The 24,706-nt window shown below is 43.1% G+C and overlaps 1 protein-coding gene and 1 long non-coding RNA gene across 4 annotated transcripts in view; one reads left to right on the top strand and one right to left on the bottom strand.

The window, feature by feature from the left end:
* USF3 (upstream transcription factor family member 3) overlaps positions 1-18,219 on the top strand; it is a 26,377-nt gene extending 8,158 nt beyond the window's left edge. For 2 of the 3 annotated variants that reach the window (XM_084501053.1, XM_084501054.1), the window contains 5 exons: positions 3,459-3,523; positions 5,507-5,535; positions 8,429-8,511; positions 10,017-10,113; positions 11,230-18,219. In XM_084501053.1, coding sequence (XP_084357179.1) covers positions 3,459-3,523; positions 5,507-5,535; positions 8,429-8,511; positions 10,017-10,113; positions 11,230-17,678 — 6,723 coding nt within the window. In that variant the 3' untranslated portion in view covers positions 17,679-18,219. Of the gene's footprint in view, positions 1-1,560; positions 1,763-3,458; positions 3,524-5,506; positions 5,536-8,428; positions 8,512-10,016; positions 10,114-11,229 lie in introns of those variants that run through there. The other variant, XM_084501055.1, reaches the window with a different exon arrangement.
* Positions 17,274-24,706, bottom strand: LOC311425309. Its single transcript, XR_014686283.1, has 2 exons — positions 24,443-24,706; positions 17,274-22,610 (listed from the first exon to the last, which is right to left on the bottom strand). It is a non-coding gene; the product is annotated as an uncharacterized lncRNA (long non-coding RNA).

The raw sequence follows: 24,706 nt of genomic DNA, 5'->3' as shown, positions 1-24,706 counted from the left end.
TGTTGACCCCCATTAAAAATAAATAAAATAAAAAAATGAGCAGAGGAAGATGAAACAGGGAGATAAGACATCTTTGACACTTTGTTATAAGAACTCTCAATTTTCTCAGGATCTAAAAATGTTTACAAGCTTTATTAATAAATTTCAACACAAACTTCCCGTAAGACTTTGCCTTTCTTCCCAAATATGGGAATATGGGGTATCGCTGAATCATTTAAGGCATCTGCTAGGGAGGAAGGAATAAGGCCAGTGGAAAAATACAAAGATCTTGACTTTAGGAAATGGGGAGCCTGGTATTAGGAGTAAGAATTCAGCTGAGGGAAGGCAGACCCTGGGCAGAAGAAGCAGCTTTAGTGTGACAGCATGGAGAGAAGATGAGAATAGGATGTGATCTGGTTTGGGAGAGGGTTGGTTGTTTTTATACCCATTAGCTCGGACACATCTGTGCTTTATCTGTAGCCTCGCACAGTAACTGGCCATCTAAATTCACATTAATGCTTTCTGCTTTAGATACACTGTACTTCAGAAATATTTCTTTGGTTCTGAAATTGTATAAATTTGAAAAAAAAATAAAAAGAGCTACTTGGTTAATACTTAGTCTTTTAAAAATGTTAAGCTCACCAAAATGGAGATGTATTTCATCTTTTTTTTCTCACTTCTAGAGTACTTGACATGGTCTAGTAATGTCCAATAACAGATGCCAGCTCTACCCTTACAGATAGCTGCAGAAGAGTCAAGGAACAAGGTGCATGACTACCACAGGATGCAATCAGTGTCTTCCATCTTCTAAACACAATGTTTGTTTGTGAGCTTTTCAGTACCAGAACTACATCCACACACTCTGTTGCCCACATATTTACCCCACTGCATAGAAACAGCACAGCATATGCTAAATTGAATGCCCCCTGTGCCCTCTTGCCTAGTGAGTTCACCTGGTACACGAGGTGCTGTCTTAAAGATGGACAGACAAGAACGTAGCATTGCCAGCCAACGAGTCTGCTTCTCATGCCTTTTCTGATGGCTTCAGTGACAATAGATTTTGCTGTGCTGCTATTACACAACTGAAACATCAAACGCTGAAATGAGGTGTGCAGACCTCAATCCTGCAATGTGTATGTGAGCACCTCTCTGGTGGCCAGCAGTGTAAAAGATGCCTGGGGTATGACCAGATCTACTTTTACAAGCAGGATTGGACATCTGCTAAACTCTCCCAGTTAATCCCTTCATCATTCAGCGTGGCCCCACCTGCCTGGTACAATGATTGCAGCTAGGATGTGTGTGAGGACTGCTGACCATCACCTCAGGGGAGAAGTTATAAATGTCTCGAGTGTGGAGCTGGGTTTTCTGGCCGAATTTTCAGTAACTTGAAGGACCTGAGATACCAACTGGACTAGTCTTTTTATACATAAACAAAGCCAAAATTGTTAGTGAATTCAATTAAATGGGTTTAGCTTAAATTAATTTAAGGGACTGTTAGTGTTAGGTCAGAGGTTGGACTCGATGATCTTGAGGTCTCTTCCAACCTAGAAATTCTGTGATTCTGTGATTCTGTGTGAAATCTGTTTTTAAGATAGTATCACAAGGTAATCTATAAGAGAGTGAATGAAGTGCTGAAGTCGCACCACTACTTTCTCCCACAATAAGAGACTACATTAACTCTCAGTTTTTCTCACACCTTAGGCAGAGCGTGGCTGGTGAGAATGGAGAAAGCAAAGCCTGTCGAGAAATAGGAGTAGGTAGTGCTGTGCTCCCTGTGGGTGAGGTGAGTTTTGCCTCAGCTAGGCTGTACATAGTGCCCAGCGGAGTGGTGTAGTGCTGTAACTCATCCTGCATAGCACTGTGTCTAACTTTGTGTTGGTGTGCGTGCTCTTGTGTCGGGTGGAAGGGCTGACTTAGGTTCTTGAAACCTTCGCGCACTTTGTGTTTCCTGAGCTGAATCGATCTGCAGAGTACTGCCTGTTTGTTTTATTTCGTGATTCGCCAACTTTTCCTCTGTCTTCCTAGGAATAGATACAGTGCTTAAATAAGAGACAGTGTGGTCAATGCATCAGCTGCAATGTTCATCAGTTAAGGTTTACTGAGTGAGAGTGCCACGTTCAACTTTTAAGGGTGTTGAAAACACCCATACTGAACACTCCCATACTGGAGAGCAACTCCCAAGTTCTGCTCTGGCCCAATGAGGAATATTTCTGTGAACTTTACACATTCATGCATGTATACTCCCTTCCAAATTGTGTGCTTCAATGTTTTGGGAGCTCTGTAGGTGGCTGGGTTCCTAGTCCACAGGGATTTTTTTTTCCTCATCTTTTGAATGCCAGTGTCAGTACTGGTAGAATCAGTTTACTGAAGAACAGCTTGATGTTGAAAGTTGTATTAGAACCTACCCGCGCTTCCTTACAGTAAAAACAAGCAAGCAGACAAACAAAACGCCCTAAAGATACAAAGCCTGGTAAAAGAAGGAGATGGGCTTTCCAGGAGGAGCCAGGGAGAGGTGAAGCCACCAGGAGTCTGTGGGCCCATGGGAAGAGTTGCAAGAACAAGCTGGCTGGCGAGAGAATGAGCAGAAGCATGAAGCTAAATACAGACCTCTGTCTTGTCAAAAATAAAATAAAAAAATCCCCTGGTGTCATCTACAGTATACTTCATGTTACTTGGTCTATAAAGCTCTATGCTCTAGTAGAAGTGTGATCATTCATCACTCATTTAACCTTATCTTCTGTTTTCTTTTTGACATATTTTTGTTTGTCTTAATACAGGCTACTTATGTGCTCAGGCTGAGCACAGGTGCAACGTACTCAGTCATCACCTATAACTTAATTTCATAACTTTATTTTTAACTGAATTTTATGTATCTGAAAACATGAACAGAGGGTATTGGTTTGGTCTGTTCTAAACTGTACACTAACTCAGTAACAAGCAAGTGTTGTGACTTTCTGCATTATGAGGTAATCTCATTAGAGTGCTATTAAACAGTCTAATAATTAATGTCCTCATTGTGGTTTGTATTTTGCTTAGCATTCCAACTTCATTTAGAACTGGGAATTGAAAGCCTATTCAGCTAGGAAGTGTTGATGAAAAAGACAAAGATCAGCTGTACCTCCTCCCATTCAAAAAAGCAAACAAAAAATCATATATTCTAATTTTCCTTTTTGCTTTCTTTAAGTAGTTGGGATTATAGTTTTTTTGTTTTGTTTTGTTTTGTTTTTTAGTTTAGTTTAAATTAACTGATTAGAAACCAGATCTTCATAGACAGCAGCAGTTCATACAGCATCTGTATAGGTAATGTACTTAATTTTTAGTGCTCACATGACTAGCCCCTCCACAGCAAGCTGATAGACTTCTTTGTACTGTGTAGTGTGGCCCTATCCTTGTGGTCAAAGGCAAAATGGTGTAACGAATGTGTGCTAAGAAGTCTGTAGAGTGCAGTTATCGTTAATTCCTTCCCCAATTTTCTTCAGGCTCTCTTCTCTGAAACCATGCCAGAGATGACAGAGAATGAGACACCTACTAAGAAGCAACATCGGTGAGTTTCTGTGGAAAAACGATTTGTGTGGTTCTGTAGTCTGTGGTCATATTGCAATGACAAAATTTCTAGCCAAACGTTTTTATGGGGTAATAAGGGTATTAATGAGAAGCTCTGAGTGTTGACCAGGATTGATCCAAAAGTCAGGGAACTATGGCTACAAACCTGCCTCTTGCTCTTCCCCTGTCTATGGTGAGTTATTTGTCAGGTGTGTCTACCTTGGCCACCAAGGCAAAGGAGTTTCTTTATCACACAAACTACCCAGATGCATGTGTAAGACTGCATCACCACCTAGGTTAGACTGCAGCCTGTATTATTGCAGAGACTCCTTGCAGGTGTTGGGGGAACACTGTGCTCATTTTGATAGACAAGTTATTATCTCTATCTCAAATCGCAGGGAAATCTTAAATCTTCTCAAATCTCTGCTGGAAATCAAAACACACCCACAGGTTGACTAGCAAGTCTATAACCAAAATTTGTAACAAAGGGACTCAAAGTTCATTACAACCTTTCCAAGTCTTCATTCCTGTGTAGTAGGTGATTGATCTAACACTTGATGTAGCAGGGCAGCCCTTCATTCCCTAGTTACACCATCCATCTATGCTACCTGGCCTTCTCGTATATGATTTACGATAAGAATGACAGATGATTGTTTTGTATATAAGTGGGAAAATTGTACTTTATTGTAAATTAAGAAAACAATGATCTCCTGCATGCATTTCAGTTCTGGTGGTGCATATTTTCAATGAACAGAAGATTCGTCTCTTCTTGAGTAGCTGTAGAACAGATGTGCAGGCTTCAGTGGCATTTATTTGACTTTAAGATGTTCATCTTCTGGCATGATTTCTTAGCAAATGTCTCCAGATACAGCCATCTGCAGTAACAGCACTGTCTTGTAAAGGTTGTCTGAGTTACACACTGCTTTTGGTGAGTTACCATAAACAGATGCCAACTCAAAGCACAAAAGGGTACGTGGCTGATAATAATCACACGTGTCATCCACATAGATCTTGCCTTCTCACTTCAGATTCCTTGTTACGTCTGGACTATGCTTTAACAGTGAGTGGAGAGCAGAAAATGCCATTCCACTTCTTGCAACTAGACTAAGAGGGCGCTGCTGGACAGAAATATTTTTGATTTATTTTTTTTTAATGAAACATTTCTTTTTCCATAAGACATGTGCTTTGCTTTAGTAGATTTCCTGAAAGTATTTGCCTTACTGCATGAATAAGCTACATTCGATTTTTGTATGGAGAGTACGTGTTTAGGATTTACTGACTTCAAGCAAAGCAATTTGAGGCTTTGCACAGTGATCCTGCTTGTTGCTGTTGGTCCAGAAAGCCCAGATGAACATATGAAAATAAAGACAACCCTCACACCCCAAAAGCATAGACAGAATTTTGAGGCAGTAAAGAGGAAAAGTTGCAGAAGAACAGTAATTCAGGCTTCTCACACAAGGGAAACATTTCATACTAGAAGGTATGATATCTGAAGGTAACAGATCTGAAAGAATCAACTTGTGCGGTAATTTTTTCTCCTGTTTCATTGATTCTGTGAATGTAAAAGCAATGTTTCAAACAAACAGCATTCCTGTTGCTCAAAATTAATGCTTTTTTTTTTTTTTTTTAAATAATTAGCTTTATTGAACATTGGATAGTGTAATAGTTCCTGCTGAACAAAACCATAAAAATTCTGCTCTGTCCTGTAAATAGGTAACAATAACCAAATTGAGTATTACAGTATGCTGTTTTGCTGGAATTGATTTAAGTCTGAACACTAATGATTTTTTTGTTAGAAACTGTTTAGTACCAATGTCTAATACCAATCCTTTTGAGTGTAACTTCTGCTGTGTTCTTGTTCAGAGCAGAATACAATATTCAGTATTTTTAACTGTAATTGAAGTAAGAAAATGAGAGAAATTTATTTGTATGCAGATTTTTTTCCCTCTGTTTCATATCACTGTTTTCCCTTTATGCTTAACAGAAAGAAAAACCGGGAGACACATAATGCAGGTAGGAACATGATTTTTGGGTTTTGGTCTAGAAATAAGCGCATATTCTTTGAACTATTAGAACATACTTTGCATGGAGAAGGTCCCCTCATAGGAGTTTATTACATTAAAAAAAAAAAGCCACCCTAACAAAAGCATCTTTCTGTGGTCCTGCTTAGAATACCTGTGCACAAGGGCCTCTTGATTGGTCTCCAGGTTGCTGTTTTCCACACAACATGTCCAAGTGTGAAAGTACGACCATGTACCCAATCTTACCATTGCTATTAAACTAAAAAGTGAACAATCTCTGTTCAGTTATAAAGGAAAATGAATGCACAGGCATTCACTCACAAATAATTATCACCTCATTTAAAACAGAGGTAAACACTTAAGCAAATCAGAGAGAGGTATCTCATCCAAGAGCTTTACAGGCTACATGGATTAGAAATACTTCTACAACCTGTCCCTTGGGCACCCACCAGCAATTCTGTGTGAATACCATCTGTATGTTTTAGGACTTACTTCCCTCGCACAGCATGCAGCCTTTTGTCTCTGTCAGATTTTAGCTTCAGTGTCATTTGATAGGTATCAGCAGAAAGGCTTTGGAAGAGTCTGACAGATTCATCTATATAGATAAGAAATGCTAGGCTCTGAATCTGGTCCTCCCTTCATTAAACAATACAAATGTGTGGTCTTTACAAACTCAAATGGAAAAAGCACTGAGCAGTTTCCATGTGAAAGCCGTGGAACATAAAGCTTGTAGGGCTGTACCCAGGGTGCGGCCAATTTCTTAAGGATTAAGAAGTATTAGGCAATAATGTTATCAAGCCTACTTTTAAGATTGCCAAACTCATTCTAATTCTCAGTTCCTGTTTTGCTTGCTGATAGCTTTCCAAAGTCTTCATCTTCTGGGCTGAACTCTGCAAGATGTGGGGACCAGCTCCCTCCAACCCTGTAGCTTGCTTAGTCATTAATATCTGGACAATCTGAGTAGAGCAGATAATACTATCAAAACAAAGGACTAGCACTTCACAACCACTGTGGTATCTGTATGTATAAAGAACAGTAAAAGATACAAAAACAAATTCCCAAGGATCATGGGTTTTAATGTCTATATAGCTGCTCTTGTATGACTGACCACTAGGAATACTGGTGAAACTGGCATCCATTAATGAGCTTTTAAATCCATATATGGTGTAATTGGATAACATTATGTAAAAATTACAGGCTTAACTCTTCAGAGCTGTTAAATCGCTTTAGAAGGTAGGCTATAGGATTTCTTTAAAAGCTGAATGCAAATGTCTGCCTTGGCTTTAAATAATAGTGTGAAATGCAGCTTTAGTTCAGAGTAACTGATTTGATCAGTTTTTATTTCTTTAAGGAGAAATGTTTTCAAGGAGTCTGTTGTTCATTTTTTCTAAATGAGGGTAGCCTTTTGCTATAGACATGTTAGAACTGCAAAGAAATGGAATGATGTTCAAACATTGCCCCTGCCTTAAGTCTGGCAAGTGACTTAGTCCTCAGAGCAGAGAGGACACCTTGTGGATATACTTTAAATGAGGTGTATGAGACAGATTCCCATGTGCTTCAGTTCCTTTCTAAATGGAGACTTGGAGCAATGCTTTTTATTTTCCCCCCCCCATCAGACTTTGTCTTTGTTTTACATCATAAATTTCTTGCAGAGGACCCTTTATCTTGCTGTATTAGAATAGCATTTAGTGTATCTAGGCCTGTCTCTGTGAACACCTTTCAGTCTGCCCTGAAATAATAATAATAAATAAAAACTTCAGTAATTTGAAAAATGTAAATTGAAGTGACAGACTGCTGAAATAAAACTGCTTAAATCAGTATATCCTTGGTAAAGGAGCACAAAGTAAAGCATTGTTTCACTTGTAGAAAATGTACATTAACCTTTGGGTTACTGTGTGTTTCTGTATGCCATCAAAACAGCCCTGCTGTACAAAACATAAGGCACAGTGAATGACACATTGCTTCAAATCTTGACAGAGCTATGACAGAACTTTATTCAGGCTCTTGTGTAAAAAGAGAAAACGTAGAAATCTCAAAAAGAAAAAACAACAAAAACTTACATAAGACTGAACTATATTGGAAAGAAACTGACAATGGAGGAAAACAGAGATTAATACTATCTGGGAAAAAAAAAAAGCCCAGAGGTACTAGATATGTAGTGTAGACCCTTTTTGCAACAGTGTCTAGGCCTCATGAAGAATTAAATGATGTTACTAGAGGACTGTAATTTAAACGACCTTCTCTAAATAGGTAATTCGCCAGAAATATTGCTTATTAAATATTTTCCTTAGTCCCAATTATAATTAGAACTTGCACAGCAGTTATAGCTTTGAACATAAAAATGAGAAACTGATAGTGCCTAGAGCTGGAGCTAGATTCTGTGTTGGCTGCTCCATCAATATGAATTTAACATTCAAATCTGATAAAAAACAAATATCTCTCTTTTAGTGCTAAACTGCACCTTAGGATTTAAGAGACCCAGATTTCGTTCCTAAACCTGCAACTGATTCTTTAAATAATCTTGTTTCATTTGTTTTCTGTATGCATAAAATTACTGTCCGCCTTGTGAAAAGGTTTTCATAGAAATCAGCTAAAAAGCATTATCAAAACCTGAATTAAGAGTTGCAATAGCTTTGCTTTTTCCACAAAGGGGTCCTGAACATCCCCACCTTTTAAAGATACTGCTTCTTACATTACAGCTCTTAGTGTCATTGAGTGCTAATTCAATAACTGAGCTTTACTTTAGAGGATTTTTTTACCCTACCTTATTATTAACGTCCCAATATCTCAGGAAATAATATACTTACGAGCCCTTATATTGGTATTAGTTGTCCTGCTGTTGACTTGTCCAACTAGATGACAAAGTGTGTATTATCTTTACTTAGTGGAGAGACATCGAAAAAAGAAGATTAATGCAGGGATAAACAGAATTGGAGAACTCATTCCCTGCTCTCCAGCACTCAAGCAGGTAAGTGTTCATTCAGAGGTACATAGAAGTTTCCTGTAAAATGCTTGTGTGTTTCCTTGTCCATAGAAGTATAAATACTTATTTCGCTATTTGTCTCACAAAGATCACAGAACTGTCTGAATTAACGTGCTTGAAATCTTATTAGTTCTTAGTAGTATTAAAAAAAAACAAATAACAAAAAAAAAAAACAATGATATGTAATAGACTTCCTTTTTGGAAGTACAGGGCCACATTAATGCAGTTGTACAGACTTTGAGCTTCATATCTGAAGGTGTTTCACATAACTGTTGAAGGAATGAGTTGGACATGTGACCAACCAACTTTCTCTTTGATTCACATTTGCGGTATTTTTGAGAAGGCATGAGACAGACTCATTTGCCCGTAGCCATCTAGTCATCCTGCCGATGTCTGCCTGTCTGATCCACAGCTTCCCAAAGTTCTCATTAAAGGCGCCTGAACATTACTAACAACAGAAGATAAAAAACCTATTTCAGCTGCTGCCTTTCCTGTGTTGACCAAATAGCTGCTCACCCTCTCCTCCGATGAAAGGGTGGCAGGATGGACAGAAGTAGGTTGAATCTGGGCGATAGGTTGCTGGTTGGATTGTGCAGCTCCTGTTTGTCAAGTTGTTTTCTACTGCTTAATGTGGTCTTTGCAATGCTCAACTGGTGAAAACTATGGGTTAAGAAAAATCATTTTTCAGGTCATTCTCCAGTCCCTCCTCTGCCCTTTGCTGGTGATCGCTTAATGTCCCAAGATATAAATTGAATTGCATGTACATTTCTTTCTGTAGTCTTCGGTATAATGAGATGAAAGCAATTCTGAAAGTCAGATGCTAATAGTGAGGTAAGACAGTGTCCTTGTGAGAGATGAAAAGACACAATGACAAAGGCTGATGCACAGAAGCATCTTTTCCCAGACACAACAATCTACAGCAGAGACTATTACTACAGAACAGCAGAACAAGAAAGAAACAGAAAAATGAATGAGAAGTTTAGCAGGCAGAATAAACATTATCTTACAAAAAGAAGATGGTGGAAGGGTTATGGTATGTTTATTCATCCCATAGTATCCGGTATATTAGTTTCAAAATTATGCAAATGCTTCCCTGGATAATTGTTCTGTGATTGCTTCTTTTCTAATAAAATATGTATGAAGCCGTGTCCTGGAAATTTTGAGTCGTGTATATGTTTATTAGTGAACAATAACGATGCTTGCTGCTTGGATTCTGTGGCTTAGTATTTAGGTTTTGGCATCAGAAAATTTCAGCTCCGTCATGAAATATTTAGTTCTTTAAAAACTCAGAGCATTTTAAGGTCAGTATCACCCATGAAATTTCTGGTTCATCTTTTAATAAACAAAGAACAACAAAAAAAATGTTCAGAGAATCACTCTTTTTTTTTTTTTTTAAATGAAGACTGTTGGAATAATTGCAAGATCTGTTATTGGTAGATCCAATAATGATGAGGTTTCTCCTAATTTTTTCTTTGTTTTTCCTTTTAAAGAGCAAGAACATGATCCTGGACCAAGCCTTTAAGTATATAACAGAAATGAAAAGACAGAACGATGAACTTCTGTTAAATGGAGGGAACAACGAACAGGGTAAATAAAGATTTCACTGGAGGCTTTAGAATTTCTGTCACTTCTTTCCAATGTGTGTCTGTTAGTATTGGCTGACAACAAAGCCAGGGACTCAACAGACTTGATGAATCCCAAGACATGCATGCAGGAAAAATACATCCACTTAGAATAACTCGAAACAAGAAGTGAAGAAAAGCCCAAGTGCATGTTCTTGTACATAGCTATGAGATATAAAGCAATCATATTGTGATATAAAGTAAAGAGCTCATGGGTAATGCAGTATCATCTAGCAGATTCCATCCCCATGTATTCTACTGTAACATGCAGACCAATTTCTGACACTGCTAGATTTTTTTATTTGGAAAAACGGGGTTTCCTTCAAGCATATTCTTTTTTTCTCCTTCCAAATACTTTGAAAGTAGTAGCAATCTATAAAAATATAATACATAATATAAATTCTTATTTAACAGATGCATAAAAATACAGTGACGGAGATGTGACAGAAATAATCTCAGAGCTAATGTTGTGGTTTGTAGTTTTTATTTCTCCACATAGAATAGAATTCTATTAAATTGTTCATCTTGTTGATGTAATTGCATTTGACAAGCGTAGTTAATTTTCCTAGATAGGTGAGCTGACTTCCAGGTGCTGTTTTTTGTGGCTTTACATAAGCGCATTGTATTTAGTTTTGCATATCATTTTCGTACATAATGAAACTTAGTGTCCTGGAAGGTCATGAGATTACCGATTCAATAAAACTAATTTTAGTGCCTGCAAAGGATCAGGGAGAAAAAAAAAAAAAAAAAAAAAAGATAGCTCACCATGTTTGTTTTTCAATTGGTAATTAAATGATTAGTGTTCAGTTTCATCTGTGTTTTTTTTTTTAAACTAATTAACATACTTAACTATTGGTAGTGGAGTATTGTGTGGCTTTCATTACTTTCCTGATCAATTGAAGGGTTTACCAGGATACTCTTAATTTACATTATTTAAACCATTTGAGGTTATTATTATTATCCATACATTGCTAGTGATGTATTTCAATATTGCATAGAACTTACTCTCCAAATCACATGGTAGTATTACCTGGTATTTGTACAGGTGCTGAAGTAACGGATTGCTCTCACTGTTTTGCAGCTGAAGAGATAAAAAAACTCCGGAAACAATTGGATGAACTTCAAAAGGAGAACGGGAGATATATAGAACTACTGAAAGCAAATGATATTTGCCTGTATGATGACCCTACGATCCACTGGAAGGGGAATCTCAAAAATGCAAAGGTTTCGGTTGTTATTCCTAGTGATCAGGTTCAAAAGAACATCATCGTCTATTCAAATGGGAGTCAACCCAATGGAAATAACCAGGGAGCATCTGTCCAGGGAATAACGTTTAATGTTAGTCATAATTTACAAAAGCAAACAGCCAATGTTGTGCCAGTTCAGAGAACTTGCAACTTAGTGACTCCTGTGACAATTTCTGGTATTTACCCTGCAGAAAACAAGCCACGGTCTCAGAGTACGGTTTCTCCACTGGCACCCGCTCAGCCAGTCCCAGCAGGGAACGTTCTTGAGCTTTCCACCCTAGAGAATGAGCAAGGTGTGCTTGTTACAGCCACCTCACAGAGCACTTCTCAATCTGGAACAGAACAGGAACTCCAGCGTTCTCTAAGTAATACATCACAGAATGATCAAAATCTCCCCAAAAGTAAAAATGATGAGGGGTGCCCAAAATTAATGAAGAAAACACTCCTGCAGGGAATCAGCCTTCCTTCCAGTGCCTCCACGGAAACCTCTCAAGTTCAACAGGTGAATGCAACCTGCTCAAAAACACCTAATTCTAGGAATGAATTTCAAGAAGGCTGTGTAATTTCAACCAGTGACACAGGTTGCGTGCCGTCTGTGAGACTGTCTAGTACAGATAGCTTTTCCTCTGTAAATGTCCTCAAAAGTACAGACTTGGTAAGTAGTGCTGGAATGCCCATGACTTCTGCAGCAGAAGGAATTAAGGCTGTAACGGCAATAAGCACTTTGCCTGCCAGTCCCCTAGAGAACTGCTGGTCTTTTTCAGGCTCTACAGGCGTTGGCACTTCAGACTTGAAAAACATGAGTAGCCTTACACGCATGCCTTCAGCTGGAAACACACAGACCACGTGGACAACTTTGCAGCTAGCAGGCAATACTGTTCAGCCACTTAGCCAAACACCATCCAGCATGATGACCGCGCTCCTGAATGAGCCTGGTAACGGCGCTGGTACTGTATCTCCTGCTCACAGCAGGCCTTTGACTACAAGCATTAGTCTAGGTACTTCTCTGCCTGGAGACGTGCAGGCAGCTGAACAAATCGTAGTTACCTTGCCCTCGTGTCCGTCCTTACCTATGCAGCCATTAATCAGCCAGCCACAGGTTAAAACTCAGGCTGCAGGAAATATCCTTCCACTGAATTCAGCTATGCAGGTGATTCAGATGGCGCAGCCAGTTGCGTCAGCCGTAACAGGAGCACCAGCCAACCAGAATGTCATAATTCTCCAGCCTCCAAACACCACGCCGTGCCCTCCAATCGTGAGAGCAGAAGTCCCTAGCCAAAATGTCAGTCAACAAATTGTAATTATACAAGCTGCTAGTCAGAATCCGCTTCCTCTCCTCTCTGCCCAGCCTTCTGCTTCTGTAAGAGTTCCCATGAATGGGCCTGCTGCGATCGCAAACTCTAGCAACTCTGTACAAAATGCCCCTCTTCCACAGACTTTTGGGGGGAAACACCTTGTCCATATATTACCAAGACCATCCTCTTTGCCATCTTCTAGCTCTACACAAACATTTTCAGTTACGATGTCAAATCAGCAGCATCCTCAAACTATCTCATTGAACGGGCAGCTTTTTGCATTGCAGCCTGTGATGTCTTCATCTGGAGCTGCCAACCAAGCCCCTATGCAAATTATTCAACCCACCACCAGCGAAGATCCAAACACCAACGTTGCCCTCAATACATTTGGTGCTTTAGCTAACCTCAATCAAAGCATATCACAAATGGCCGGACAAAGCTGCTTACACTTGTCTCTCAGCCACCCTGCCAATCCCACGACTGTCCATAACCAGATCGCCACAGTTAACTGCGTGTCGTTACCAACTTCGGTGGCGTCTGCAATATCTGCAGAGGGTTCAGTCTTAGCTAGCGCATCTAATTCAATAAACGCTTCCCCCAAAAAAGCTGCTGCTGGCTTGCCAGCTAATACAAAATCAAAAAGGACAAACAAAAAGCCAAGTACTAAAAAACCCGTGGCAGCCAACAGTAAAGTGTCCTGTCCAGCGATTCCTTGCAAAGACGCGGGGAAGGTAGACTGTGCTCCTGCGGAAACTGTGGCAAAGCTTGCAAACAGTGAGGGGCTGCCTGAAACCATTCCAGCAGCATCGCAAGCTTTGGCTACGTCGCAGGCAAGCGGTGTGGCAGCACCAAGTGGCACGAGCGTTGCTGACTGTCATTCCAAAGAGCCTGAGCGCTCTGAGCAGGCAGCAGGATCCTGCCCTGTGCCAGAGCTGCCTGCATCCTCGCCCCTGCAGCCCACGGTGTCCGAACCATTGGTGCCAGACCCGCCGGCTGCCAAAGATGCTGCTCCTCTCCCGCAGGTGTGTCGGTCTCAGAGCAATCCACCCGCTGCTTCTGCCTTGTCAGAGGCTTCTGCACCCCGCGAACCCCCTGGCACCTTAACAACCTCTCGTACTGAAGCACATGTGACAAATCCTCAGGTTGCTGGGATGGCAGCAGCACAGAGCAGCGCAGCAGATCACACTTCCAAGGCAGGAGCAATTTCAGAGTCCTGCACTGTTGCGCACGATTCTTCAATTATCATGCAAGATGCGGACTTGTTAGAGGGGCAGGGTCTAACCAAAATGCTGTCCGATCTCACAAAAGACAGAACAGCTGAGGAAAAAAACTCTTCTTTTACCGTTCAGGGGGAGCATTCTAATTTTCCCATGGAAAACTCGAAATCAGCAGAATCCAGTGTTGATTTGCCTGAGAAGCAGGAACTTCTGTTAATGAACTCGGAGGGAGATTCTCTCTCCCAGCATCACACCTGCATTTCTGATCAGGAAGTAGTTAGTGCTTCCCTCATTGCCAGCAGGCAGGCAGACTCCCCGATGTCCACCAGCTCTGGTAGCAGTCGAGGCTTCTCAGTGGCATCGATGTTGCCAGATACCACCAGAGAAGATGTTACGAGCAGCACATCAACCAGTACGTGTAACAACTGCACGTTTTCAGAACAACCTGACATCGTAGCTCTTGCAGCAAGAGCTATTTTTGATCAAGAAAACCTTGAGAAAGGTGGAGGAGGAATACAAGTTAACATGAGGGATGCCATCCCTAAGTCAACTGAGGTTGCATCTTTGGAGAGAGAGCAAGCGACTTTCAAACCTTTACCAGCGAAAGAAAGCAATGCAGGGCCATTAGAGACAGCATCCAACAAATTCAGTGCTCAGGATACGGTGCAAGCAAACGTTGACAGACAAGTTGAAAAACCAAGCTGTTCCGTAGGAGGTGTGGAAACCTCAAACACTTCTTTGCAGATTTCAGCCTCCCAGTCACCAAGCATAACCAGTTTAAGCGTGAATAATCTCATACACCAGAGCCGCATTGTCCATCCCCTTGTGAGTTGCCCAAGTTTATCCCAGCCTTCAGAGCCGCCAAGTGTTCCTGCAACGGTGAGCCTCTCCCTCCCATCTAGTTCGTATGTCAACCAGTCTCCGGGACCAGCTATGATGAATGAATATGCTCAGGAGCAACTGAATGCTATCAGGGCAAACACCATGCAGGCCCCCCAGCTGCAGGAATCGCACTTAAAGCAGCAAGGCCACGAAGGTCGCAAAGACTCTGCCAAGCGGGCTGTGCAAGACGACCTTCTGCTCTCCACAGCAAAGAGGCAAAAGCAGTGCCAGACAGCACCTCTGAGGCTCGAAGGGATGGCGCTGATGAACCGAACACCGGAGAGCATTGCTGATCAAACGCAGATGCTGGTCAGTCAGATTCCTCCTAACTCATCAAATTCAGTGCCATCGGTGAGCAATCAAGGGCACACGGATGGCCTTAGCAGGTTATTCCCATCAAACAGCAACTTCGTAACGCCAGCTTTGCGACAAACTGAAGTCCAGTGCAACTCTCAAACATCGATTTCAGAACAGCAAGGTCAAGCAGGGCAGCACTTGCAGCCGATTCAGCACGGTCCTTCTCAAGGCATATCTCATCTCCACAGTAATCATCCCTACTTAAAACAGCAGCAGGCTGGGCAGTTAAGAGAAAGGCACCACTTGTACCAGCTGCAGCACCATGTCACTCACGGGGAAAACTCAGTCCACTCTCAGCCCCACGGTGTCCACCAGCAGCGAACAATACAGCAGGAGGTGCAAATGCAAAAGAAACGAAATCTTATCCAGGGAAGCCAAGCCACGCAACTTTCTCTACAGCAGAAACACCATGGGAGTGATCAGACGCGGCAAAAAGGTGGTCAGCCTCATCCTCACCACCAGCAAATGCAGCAGCAGATGCAGCAGCACTTTGGAGCTTCCCAGCCTGAAAAGAACTGTGAAAATCCCGCAACAAGCAGAAACCATCACAGCCACCCTCAGAGCCATATAAACCAGGAAATTATGCATCAACAGCAACAAGATGTTAGCAGCAGACAGCAAGGTTCAGCTTCTGAACATGTATCAGGGCATAATCAGATGCAGAGGCTTATGACCTCGAGGGGCTTAGAGCAGCAAATGGTGTCCCAGGCAAGTATCGTAACCAGGCCATCGGATATGACTTGCACTCCTCACAGGCAGGAGAGAAACAGAGTCTCCAGCTACTCTGCTGAAGCACTCATTGGGAAGACACCCTCTAATTCAGAGCAGAGAATAGGAATCTCTCTTCAAGGCCCTAGAGTTCCTGACCAGCTCGAAATGAGAAGCTATCTCGATGTTTCTAGGAATAAAGGGTTGGTCATTCATAATATGCAGGGCCGTATATCTGTTGATCATACGGTTGGCTCAGATGTGCAACGGCTGTCTGATTGTCAGACCTTTAAGCCAGCAGGACCCAATCAACAACCAACAGGCAATTTTGACGTACAGGCCTCAAGGAACAGTGAAATTGGTAATTCTGTGCCATCCCTCAGGGGCATGCAGTCGCAAGCTTTCCGAATTGGTCAAAATACCGGGCCGTCCATCGAAAGACAGAAGAGGTTGCCTTACCCGCCAGTGCAGGGTATTCCAACAGGAAATACCCTTCCATCAAGGGAAAATGAAAACACATGCCACCAAAGTTTTATGCAGAGTTTACTTGCCCCTCACCTCGGAGACCAAGTTAGCGGAAGCCAAAGATCCCTCCCAGAGCATCAGAGGAATACGCAGTGCGGCGCGTCCTCCACGATCGAGTACAACTGCCCCCCGGCGCGAGAGAGCGTCCACATCCGAAGGGATGGTGACGGTCAGACCAGGGAAAGCTGTGACATGTCTATCGGTTCAATTAACACGAGGAACAGTTCTTTAAATATTCCTTTCTCGAGTTCTTCTTCCTCGGGAGACATTCAGGGTCGAAATACAAGCCCAAACATTTCCGTACAGAAGTCCAATCCCATGAGGATGACCGAGAGCCATGGGACAAAGAGTCACATGAATACGCCAGTTTCTAGCAACATGCATGGAGTCGTGAGGCCCACTCACCCTCACCCTGCAGTTTCTCATGGAAATGGTGAACAAGGGCAACCATCCGTTCGTCAGCCAAATTCTTCAGTTACTCAACGATCCAGGCATCCCCTGCAAGATAACGGAGGCTCTAAAATACGTCAGCCTGAAAGGAACCGGTCTGGAAATCAAAGACATGGGAATGTCTTTGACCCTAGTCTTCCCCATCTTCCCCTGTCTACCAGTGGCAGTATGATCCTCGGGCGCCAGCAGTCTGCGATAGAAAAAAGAGGAAGCATCGTCCGCTTTATGTCGGATGGCCCCCAGGTGTCTAACGATAACGCAGCCCCCGACCAACACACGCTCTCCCAGAACTTTGGCTTCCCTTTTATTCCAGAGGGTGGCATGAACCCGCCAATAAACGCCAACGCCTCTTTCATCCCACCCGTTACCCAGCCTAGTGCCACTCGGACGCCAGCCCTAATCCCGGTTGATCCTCAAAACACGCTGCCGTCCTTCTACCCGCCGTACTCCCCCGCCCATCCCACTCTTTCCAATGACATTTCTATCCCTTACTTCCCCAATCAAATGTTCCCTAATCCGAGCACAGAAAAGCCAAGCAGCGGAGGTTTGAACAATCGGTTTGGATCCATTTTGTCCCCTCCCCGGCCTGTTGGTTTTGCTCAGCCGAGTTTTCCTTTGCTTCCAGATATGCCGCCGATGCACATGACCAACACGTCACACTTATCCAATTTTAACTTGACGTCTTTGTTCCCAGAAATAGCCACAGCTCTTCCTCCAGATGGTTCAGCAATGTCGCCTTTGCTTTCCATTGCAAACACATCTGCTTCAGATTCTTCCAAGCAGTCCTCGAACCGACCTGCCCACAATATAAGCCATATTCTAGGTCACGATTGCAGTTCAGCTGTATGAAGACTGATCGACTGACTTCTAGTCTGATGCGTTGTTTATATATTTAAGGAAAAGAAAACGGATCTTACTGGCATCCCTGAAGAGCCCATTCATAGCATCACTGTTTATTTGCCTAAATGTATGTATATGGGTACGTTTTGTATTTATATACACACTGTATTTCCACCCACCTTACTAACTTTAAAGCACCAGTGCCTATAGCAATGCTTACTTACAAGAAAACGGTAAGAATGCAACATTTAGAGCTGTGCAAATATTGATTGTTGATTTTACAACAATCGAGTCTGATGGCTGATTGTCCCGGGATAATCGCCACCCTCAGTAGTACTTGGATGTAAAGAAAGAAGTGAGAACATCCGAATGAGAGATAGGAAAAAATGCTACAGATTTCATTTTAATTGTGATGTGTTTACCTAAAACTATAGACGAACTTGAAGTGGCTTGGGTTTCTCTTCTTCCTTTGTAAAATATTTTCAGGAGCCTCATAACAAGTCAAGTCTGTGTTAATCCAGCATTATTTGATAAAGCCATTCGTTGTGCAGCTTTTGTCTCTTGAAGCTTGTCACATACACGTGATTTAAGGCTGACTTTACCTGGCAAAAATTACTGTGTCTCTATGGTCAGCAATTAAAAATACTGGTTTAGAAAATTGAGATTTCTTTAAAGCATGACTTTGCGTTTCTAAGACAAAATTTATTTGGATCCGTTTTAGGAATGGCATCTGTTACTGCTGAACTTGGTCAACATTTTAATGCAGCTTACTACCCCTCCTGGGGTAGTCAGCAGAGACAGCAGCCCTCTTTGTTGCCATTTCATTGTTCATATGCTGCAAGTTACCTCAGGGTGTTTCTTGAACCTTGTTTAGCACCTTCTTAATGTCTTTTTTTTTTTTTTTTTTCCCCCATCTCCTCTTTTGGCCCATGCTCAAACACCAGCTTTCTGGTTTCTAGGAGTGTCAGCCCTCTGTTCCATTGGACAGCACATGGGAGGAGCACTGTGCCCATGGCACCCCACAAAATTAATGGGGATCCTCGTGGGCACAGCAGCTCCTTAACATTGCCGACAGCGTCGGGGCCTAATTTAATATCAGTACTTTGCACTTGAATGCACCTTTTGTCTAAACCCGTATGACTGTGGGTGAAGGAGGAACACGAACGTGTCAAGATTGAAATATTGCATACCAGGAAGACATGGTTTGAGCATTGTGAGGAAGGGGGGACATGTTTGTGCGTGCATGAGGGATGCAACGAATGTGTGTGCGCTAGCCAAGTCTCCAGTATGCTTCCACAGATTTTGATCCTATTTCATTGAATGGAAAGGGAAAAACTAGGTAAGGTTAATTTATTTAATGGCTCTAGAGTGTGATTTTGTTTTTTTTTTAAGGCACAAATATGTTTTTTAAGTGTGTGGAAATACCATTTCCGACTATATTCTTCAAATAGCATGGTAGCTTCAGGTTTCCTCATATGCAATCTTCCCACACCCGGCTGAGAGGCTTTAGCATAAAAAAGAATTGGGCAAAACAGACTGTAGTCCATCCTGGTGATGTCTCCTTTCTTATAACCTGGGGTATGATGTTTTCCTGCAAAGCTAAGTGAAACGGTTCTGCTTCAAATCGGGGATCACCTTTTAATTCAGATGAGGAATATCTTTAGGACACTAAATGTAAATGGTGCTTCGCTATTTTTGTGTTTATTAGAGCTAACTGATGGAACCTTTATTTTACTTCAGAGCACGCCTGCTTTTCTGCACTTGCCGCAGACCAGCAGCGTGTGCTCCATGCAGAGCCGTAGCCTCAGGAATGACTGCCAGTCCTCAGAGCTGAGCGGGCAAACTGCAGGTCTGTGTTTGGTCTGAGCCATTCTTACTCTCACGAAGTGGCATTTGTTATGAGTAAGCGTATTTGGCTTTCAAGATGCGAGAAGTTAAGCCCTGGTTTAGGGACTTTACTTAAAGATGTTAATCCTGCTCATCACCCACGTCGTACTGCATTAGTGTCCTCTGCTGGGAAAGCTCCACTGCTCCATGATGTCTTTCAAAACTGGAGAGAGCCTGTAAGCTTGCCTGGATATCTTTGTTCCTTCATGTTGATTTCACAATTAATTTCATTGGTCTTGTATCAAGGTTTAATGCGATCATGAGTATTCAGTATAGAACATATTGCTTGTGTTGGTTTTTTGTTTGTTTTTTAAGGTGTACATTGTTTTCTGAACAGGCAGTAACTGCATCAGTAACATTTGTGTGCCCCGTTTCTGTTTCCAAAGATGACCAAAAAAGTAATCTTATTCCCAGGACACCTGTAGCGCAGGCCATTACCACGGAGGCATCTCAGTGGTGTAAGGACTGTGATTTTGCAGCAACTGCACAGTTTGCTGGTATGTGGCTCAAAACTAATCACTGTATCACCTTCATTCTTCTCTAGAGGATTGCACCTTGTGTTGTCTATTCTTCCCCCCCCCCCCCCCCCCCCCCCCCAGATTCTATTATTTTCACTGTTGACTGGCATTCAAATCAATTTAATTCAAGAGAAATTGGCTCTGATGTGTGGTGCTTTGGGCTAATTGGCAGCTGGGGCTGGTTTTTGCTCTGTCTGGCCGGGTGCCCTGCTTTGAGAGTGACTTGTGGGCTTGCCATGGAGCTCAGCTTCTCACATTGGTGCTCGCCTGCCTGTAGGAGAACGTTTGATGGGCTGGATATTTTGCATCAAATGAGAGCAAACGAGATGTTAGGTACTTCTGTTAGCTTTTAATTATGGAATTGCTTTGGTTTTCCTCTTCACTGCAAACTGATTACCCCCGCCTTTCCACATGGACCAGGCCACAACTCAGCTTCTTGATTTTTTTCCATAGTTCAGGACTTTGGCACCTTGGTGCTTCAGCTGTCTGAGCGCTGGCCCTTTCTGAGGGCTTTGCTCTCAGCATGAGGAGCGAGTGGAGCATCTTCACTGTTGAGCTGAAAGAATATTTTTCTTTTTCCCCTTCCCCTAACATTGAAACTGTTTTTAGGTATCAGGTTGATGAAATTTTAAGGAAGGCTTACCTTACCTCAGACCATGCCCTTTTTTGGGAAAAAAAGCGTGTGAAAAAGGAGCTTCTGTAAGTTTTGCTGATGAAATAATTGCTCTACTTGTTGTCATAGGAATTCTATAGGCAAATGCATTTTATTCAGCAAACTTCCATCATGCCAAGAAGAATGACTTGGTATTTTAAAGTCCTCTTGTTTTTAAAAATATATTTGGAAAAGATTTCATGGTTTTAATTGTAATTTATTGTTCTGAGAGTGGAATTGTCTCTTCCAGAACGGTTCCACTGGATCTTTCTGAAGGCTGCTTACTCTAAGTGGGGGGTTGCTTTGTATTTGAAGAGAGGAAAAATACTCCGTATCGGTTAATTTAACAAAATAGTAGCGAAAGGGAAATGTTCAGAACTACCTCCGGGGTGGGACTGCCACAGTGGACAGGCGTTGTGGCTTTCAGCTTGTCCTAAACGAGTTCAACAAAAATAGCAAACGGGCAGAGGGCTGAGTTGCACGTGTTTTCATGTAATCCTTGATTAATCCCTTAAGAAACCTGGGTGAATACGAGCAGGATCAGATTAAGCTGAAAGCAGGCAATAAACCAGTAATGTATTAACACTGCTGTGAGTCTGATTGAGAGAGAGGAGCTCATTTAAACGCAGCTAAGGAAACGTGGAAATGACTTGAGGGTGTGTGTGAGCCGTACCGGAGTGTGTCTGGTAGCTCCTGCAGCCACAGCACTGCTGCCCGGGGGCAGAGCACCTCTCTGAAGAGAAACTCACTGTGCTGGGGCTGCCATGGGTTTGCACAGCTTGCATACGGCACTTTAAAGCTGCGCTGCTGCAGTCGGTCACCAGTGCTGTTGCAGAAACAAATCGTTCGGCAGGGCGACTGCAAAGGGCGTCACTTCGTTATTTCTGATCTCCTGGTCTCTTTTTCACCTTGTTCAGAGGTACTTGTGCAGCCCTGGCTCAAGGACTTCATTCATTCATTCCTTTCCTCTTGTTTTCCTTTCTCCCACTGCCGCCGACCCAGCACTGCCAGCAGCTGTGAGGACAGGCATGCCCGTGCAGACGCAGGTTTGCACGCAGCTCTGCCTTCAGCCTCACGCTGCCTCCCTCTGCTGTCCTCAGTTAGAGCTAAGACCGACGCTTCATTCCCACTTGTTACACTGAGAGCAAATTATCCTGTGAAGCAGTGATTTACCAGAAATGTTTGGTCACGATGATACAAAACAGTCTTCTCTCTGCTAAGAATCCTTACTTAATTCCATAAAAGCCATTATTAGTTGCTGATACCAGTTTTTGTACGATAATTTCAGAAGAAACCTAACTGAATTTTTACAAGCAGGTTCCAGGTTTGCAATATGCTGTGCAGTTGCAGCAATCACAAATGTGAAACAACCGAGACAGCAGTGGGTTGTACCCCTGTTCCTGCCTGCTCACTGTGAGAAGGAAAGCAAAGATGGATTTTGCCAGAGGAGATTAATCAAAGATGCTGTTGCCCCCCACAATGTAAATTATTTATATTCAGTCCAGAATTTTCTGCTGTGCTCCTGTTTTATACAGCTGTAAATTACTTGGATACAGCGCCACTGGAACGTCCTTACTATTTTGTAATGGAAAAAGGAAATCCGCAGTAGAATATATAATGAATGAATAGGAACATCACCTTGCAATTGTAAATAAGATCTTGTTCTGTTTATTTTGACATCTTTTTACAAATGTGTTGCATTTGGGTGTAAATATCCCAAACCATGACCTTGTTCAGAGTTCTGAGATTTCTATTGTTAAATGTAATACTTTGTTTAATAGCTGTAATAATTATTTGTATAGATATGAACATGATAGTATTTTATTAAAAAAAAGGAAAAACGTTCTCTGAGTACTGGGTTCTTTTCTGGTGCAGCTTCTTTCCCTGTGTAAAAAATAAAAATGAAGTGAGATGGAAGGCTTTCAAGGTAAGTAAAAATAAAGTTTTGCTTTGAGAGTAGGAATGTAGTTATGCTTTTCCATCAATCCATATTCAGTAAGTATACGGGAATGATGTGCCACTTCATTTGGATATATATAAAACTATGTGATCCAGAAGAAATGTGTACTCAATCTAAATAACGCAAAGCAAATATTGGCCCTGCACAGGTGGCAGTCATCAGTGCCTTATCGCACCTTCCCGCCCATCACGCTTGCAGGCCTGCTCTGGGACAAAGGCCCCGATCCTGCCAGGCTCATACAGGTGCTGCGAGTACAAAAGCACCGCTGAGCCTGCCTGGAGCTGGGTCTTCCCCTGCACCACCCAAAGTCACTTGACTCAGTGACAGCGCTGCGCTGGCTTCTGCTCAGGAAGGTGTTCAAGGCCAAGGCAGGTGCAGCACTGAGAAGGGTGTTGCAGGAGATAGATATATAAATATATGCATTTATATATATAAAGCCAAAAGTTAGTAGTGCTTACAGAACCAGCAAATGCTTGTACCATGACTTAGCAAATCAGCACATGTTTGTATTTAATAACCAACTGTTGAAAACAGTATCCGTGCAGATAGGGTGGTTTTCACCGAGGGAGGAAAAAAAAAAATAAAAAAGGAAAGGATTCACTGGGAAACTGAAGTGTTTGTTCCTCTTCTCAAGAGGTGTCAGAGCAGTTTGTGCTGAGTGTAGGAGGGATGAGCACATGGTAGTGGAAGCAGGGACCACGCGACCAGTGAGTGCTGCAGGACCAGCACCAGGAGCTGCTCTGTCGCTGCTGAGGGCTGCCCGGCCCAGAGCTGCTCAGGGGCCAAGCCAGAGCCAGAGCCGCTTCTGCCAGCACCAGGTCTGAGGTGAGAGAACTGAAGCACGAACAGACAGCAGGGAGGGCAAAGGCAAGAGGAAATTTAAGTCGTCGCATCAAGCTGTAGGCACAGAAGCAGCAGGGAGACGATTCCAGCTCCTCCTCCCCCCTGTCTTGGCGTGAGGCGCCTCTCCTTGTATTTAGCTGTTTTTCTGCTCCTTCTGTGCCAGCCGCTCCCGCGCTGCTGCTGACACCTTGCTGTGTGCCTGCCGTGCTCAGCGCAGCGAGCCCATATGCTGCTCCCCTACCTCCTACGCTGACCCTTCCCACTGCTGTTCAACACTGCAGTTTCTGCTCTCAGAGACCATGACCAGCTTCTTGGTTAGCAACAAAAACAGGCTTGGAACAACCTCTGAGACTACAAGAGGCGAAGCTGCCGCTTTTTCTCCTCAGCTAAACCCAGGTTAAAGCAGTCCTGCAGGCAAAAGGCCATCCGGCACCCGGCTGAGCAGCGCAAACAGGACTTTGGATCAGCCCCACCAAGAGCAGGATCCTGACACCCTGCCAAGATCAACAGGTTCTGAAATTGACGTCACTCCCCTGCCCGGCCCTGTCTCAAGGGGTCTGAGGGAGGCAGAGTCTGCAAAATCTTGTAAGAAACTGCACTGGAGGCACTGGCCAGAGCTGCCCACTTCGTGATGCTCCAGCTGCTGGTGTTGACGGGCCATGTTCTCAACCCCTCTGTGCTCCCAGCACCGAGGATTTAGCCCTTACACTGCAGTGTAGCCCACACAAAGCCACATAAACCCACCACAAAGGCCCCCACGGGGCTTGGCCTGCACTTCTCCAGGCACTTGCTAGAACAGGAGATGGCCAGCGCAAGGCCCATGCTGAGGACTCCATGAGAAGTTTTCTCCCCTCTTCCTGCTACATCTCCAGTCCCACCCCAAAAGCACTGCCTTGCTTGCTTGTTGACTCACCTCACCAAGTGACTTCTTCACACAGCCCCCAGGTGCCCCCACGCAGCCCTGCCTCCGTCCTCTGCTCCTCCTCATGGAGCCAGGAATAAAGAGGCAGAGAGGAGAGGGCACAGAAGGTGCTGGCAGCGCTCAGTGCCATCACCGAGCATTGCTGCCTGACCTTAAAGCTCCGGGAAGAGCGCATCCTGCACACCTCAGCCTCCTGAGCCCACAGAGATTGCTGCCACGGGCGGCGGTTTCGCTGCACAGAGAACTGGAAATGCA

Source organism: Aythya ferina (assembly GCF_964211825.1).
Source record: "Aythya ferina genome assembly, chromosome: 1".
Taxonomy (NCBI): Eukaryota; Metazoa; Chordata; class Aves; order Anseriformes; family Anatidae; genus Aythya; species Aythya ferina.
The sequence above is the reverse complement of the archived record's forward strand: the minus strand, read 5'-3'. Positions and strand labels throughout refer to the sequence as shown.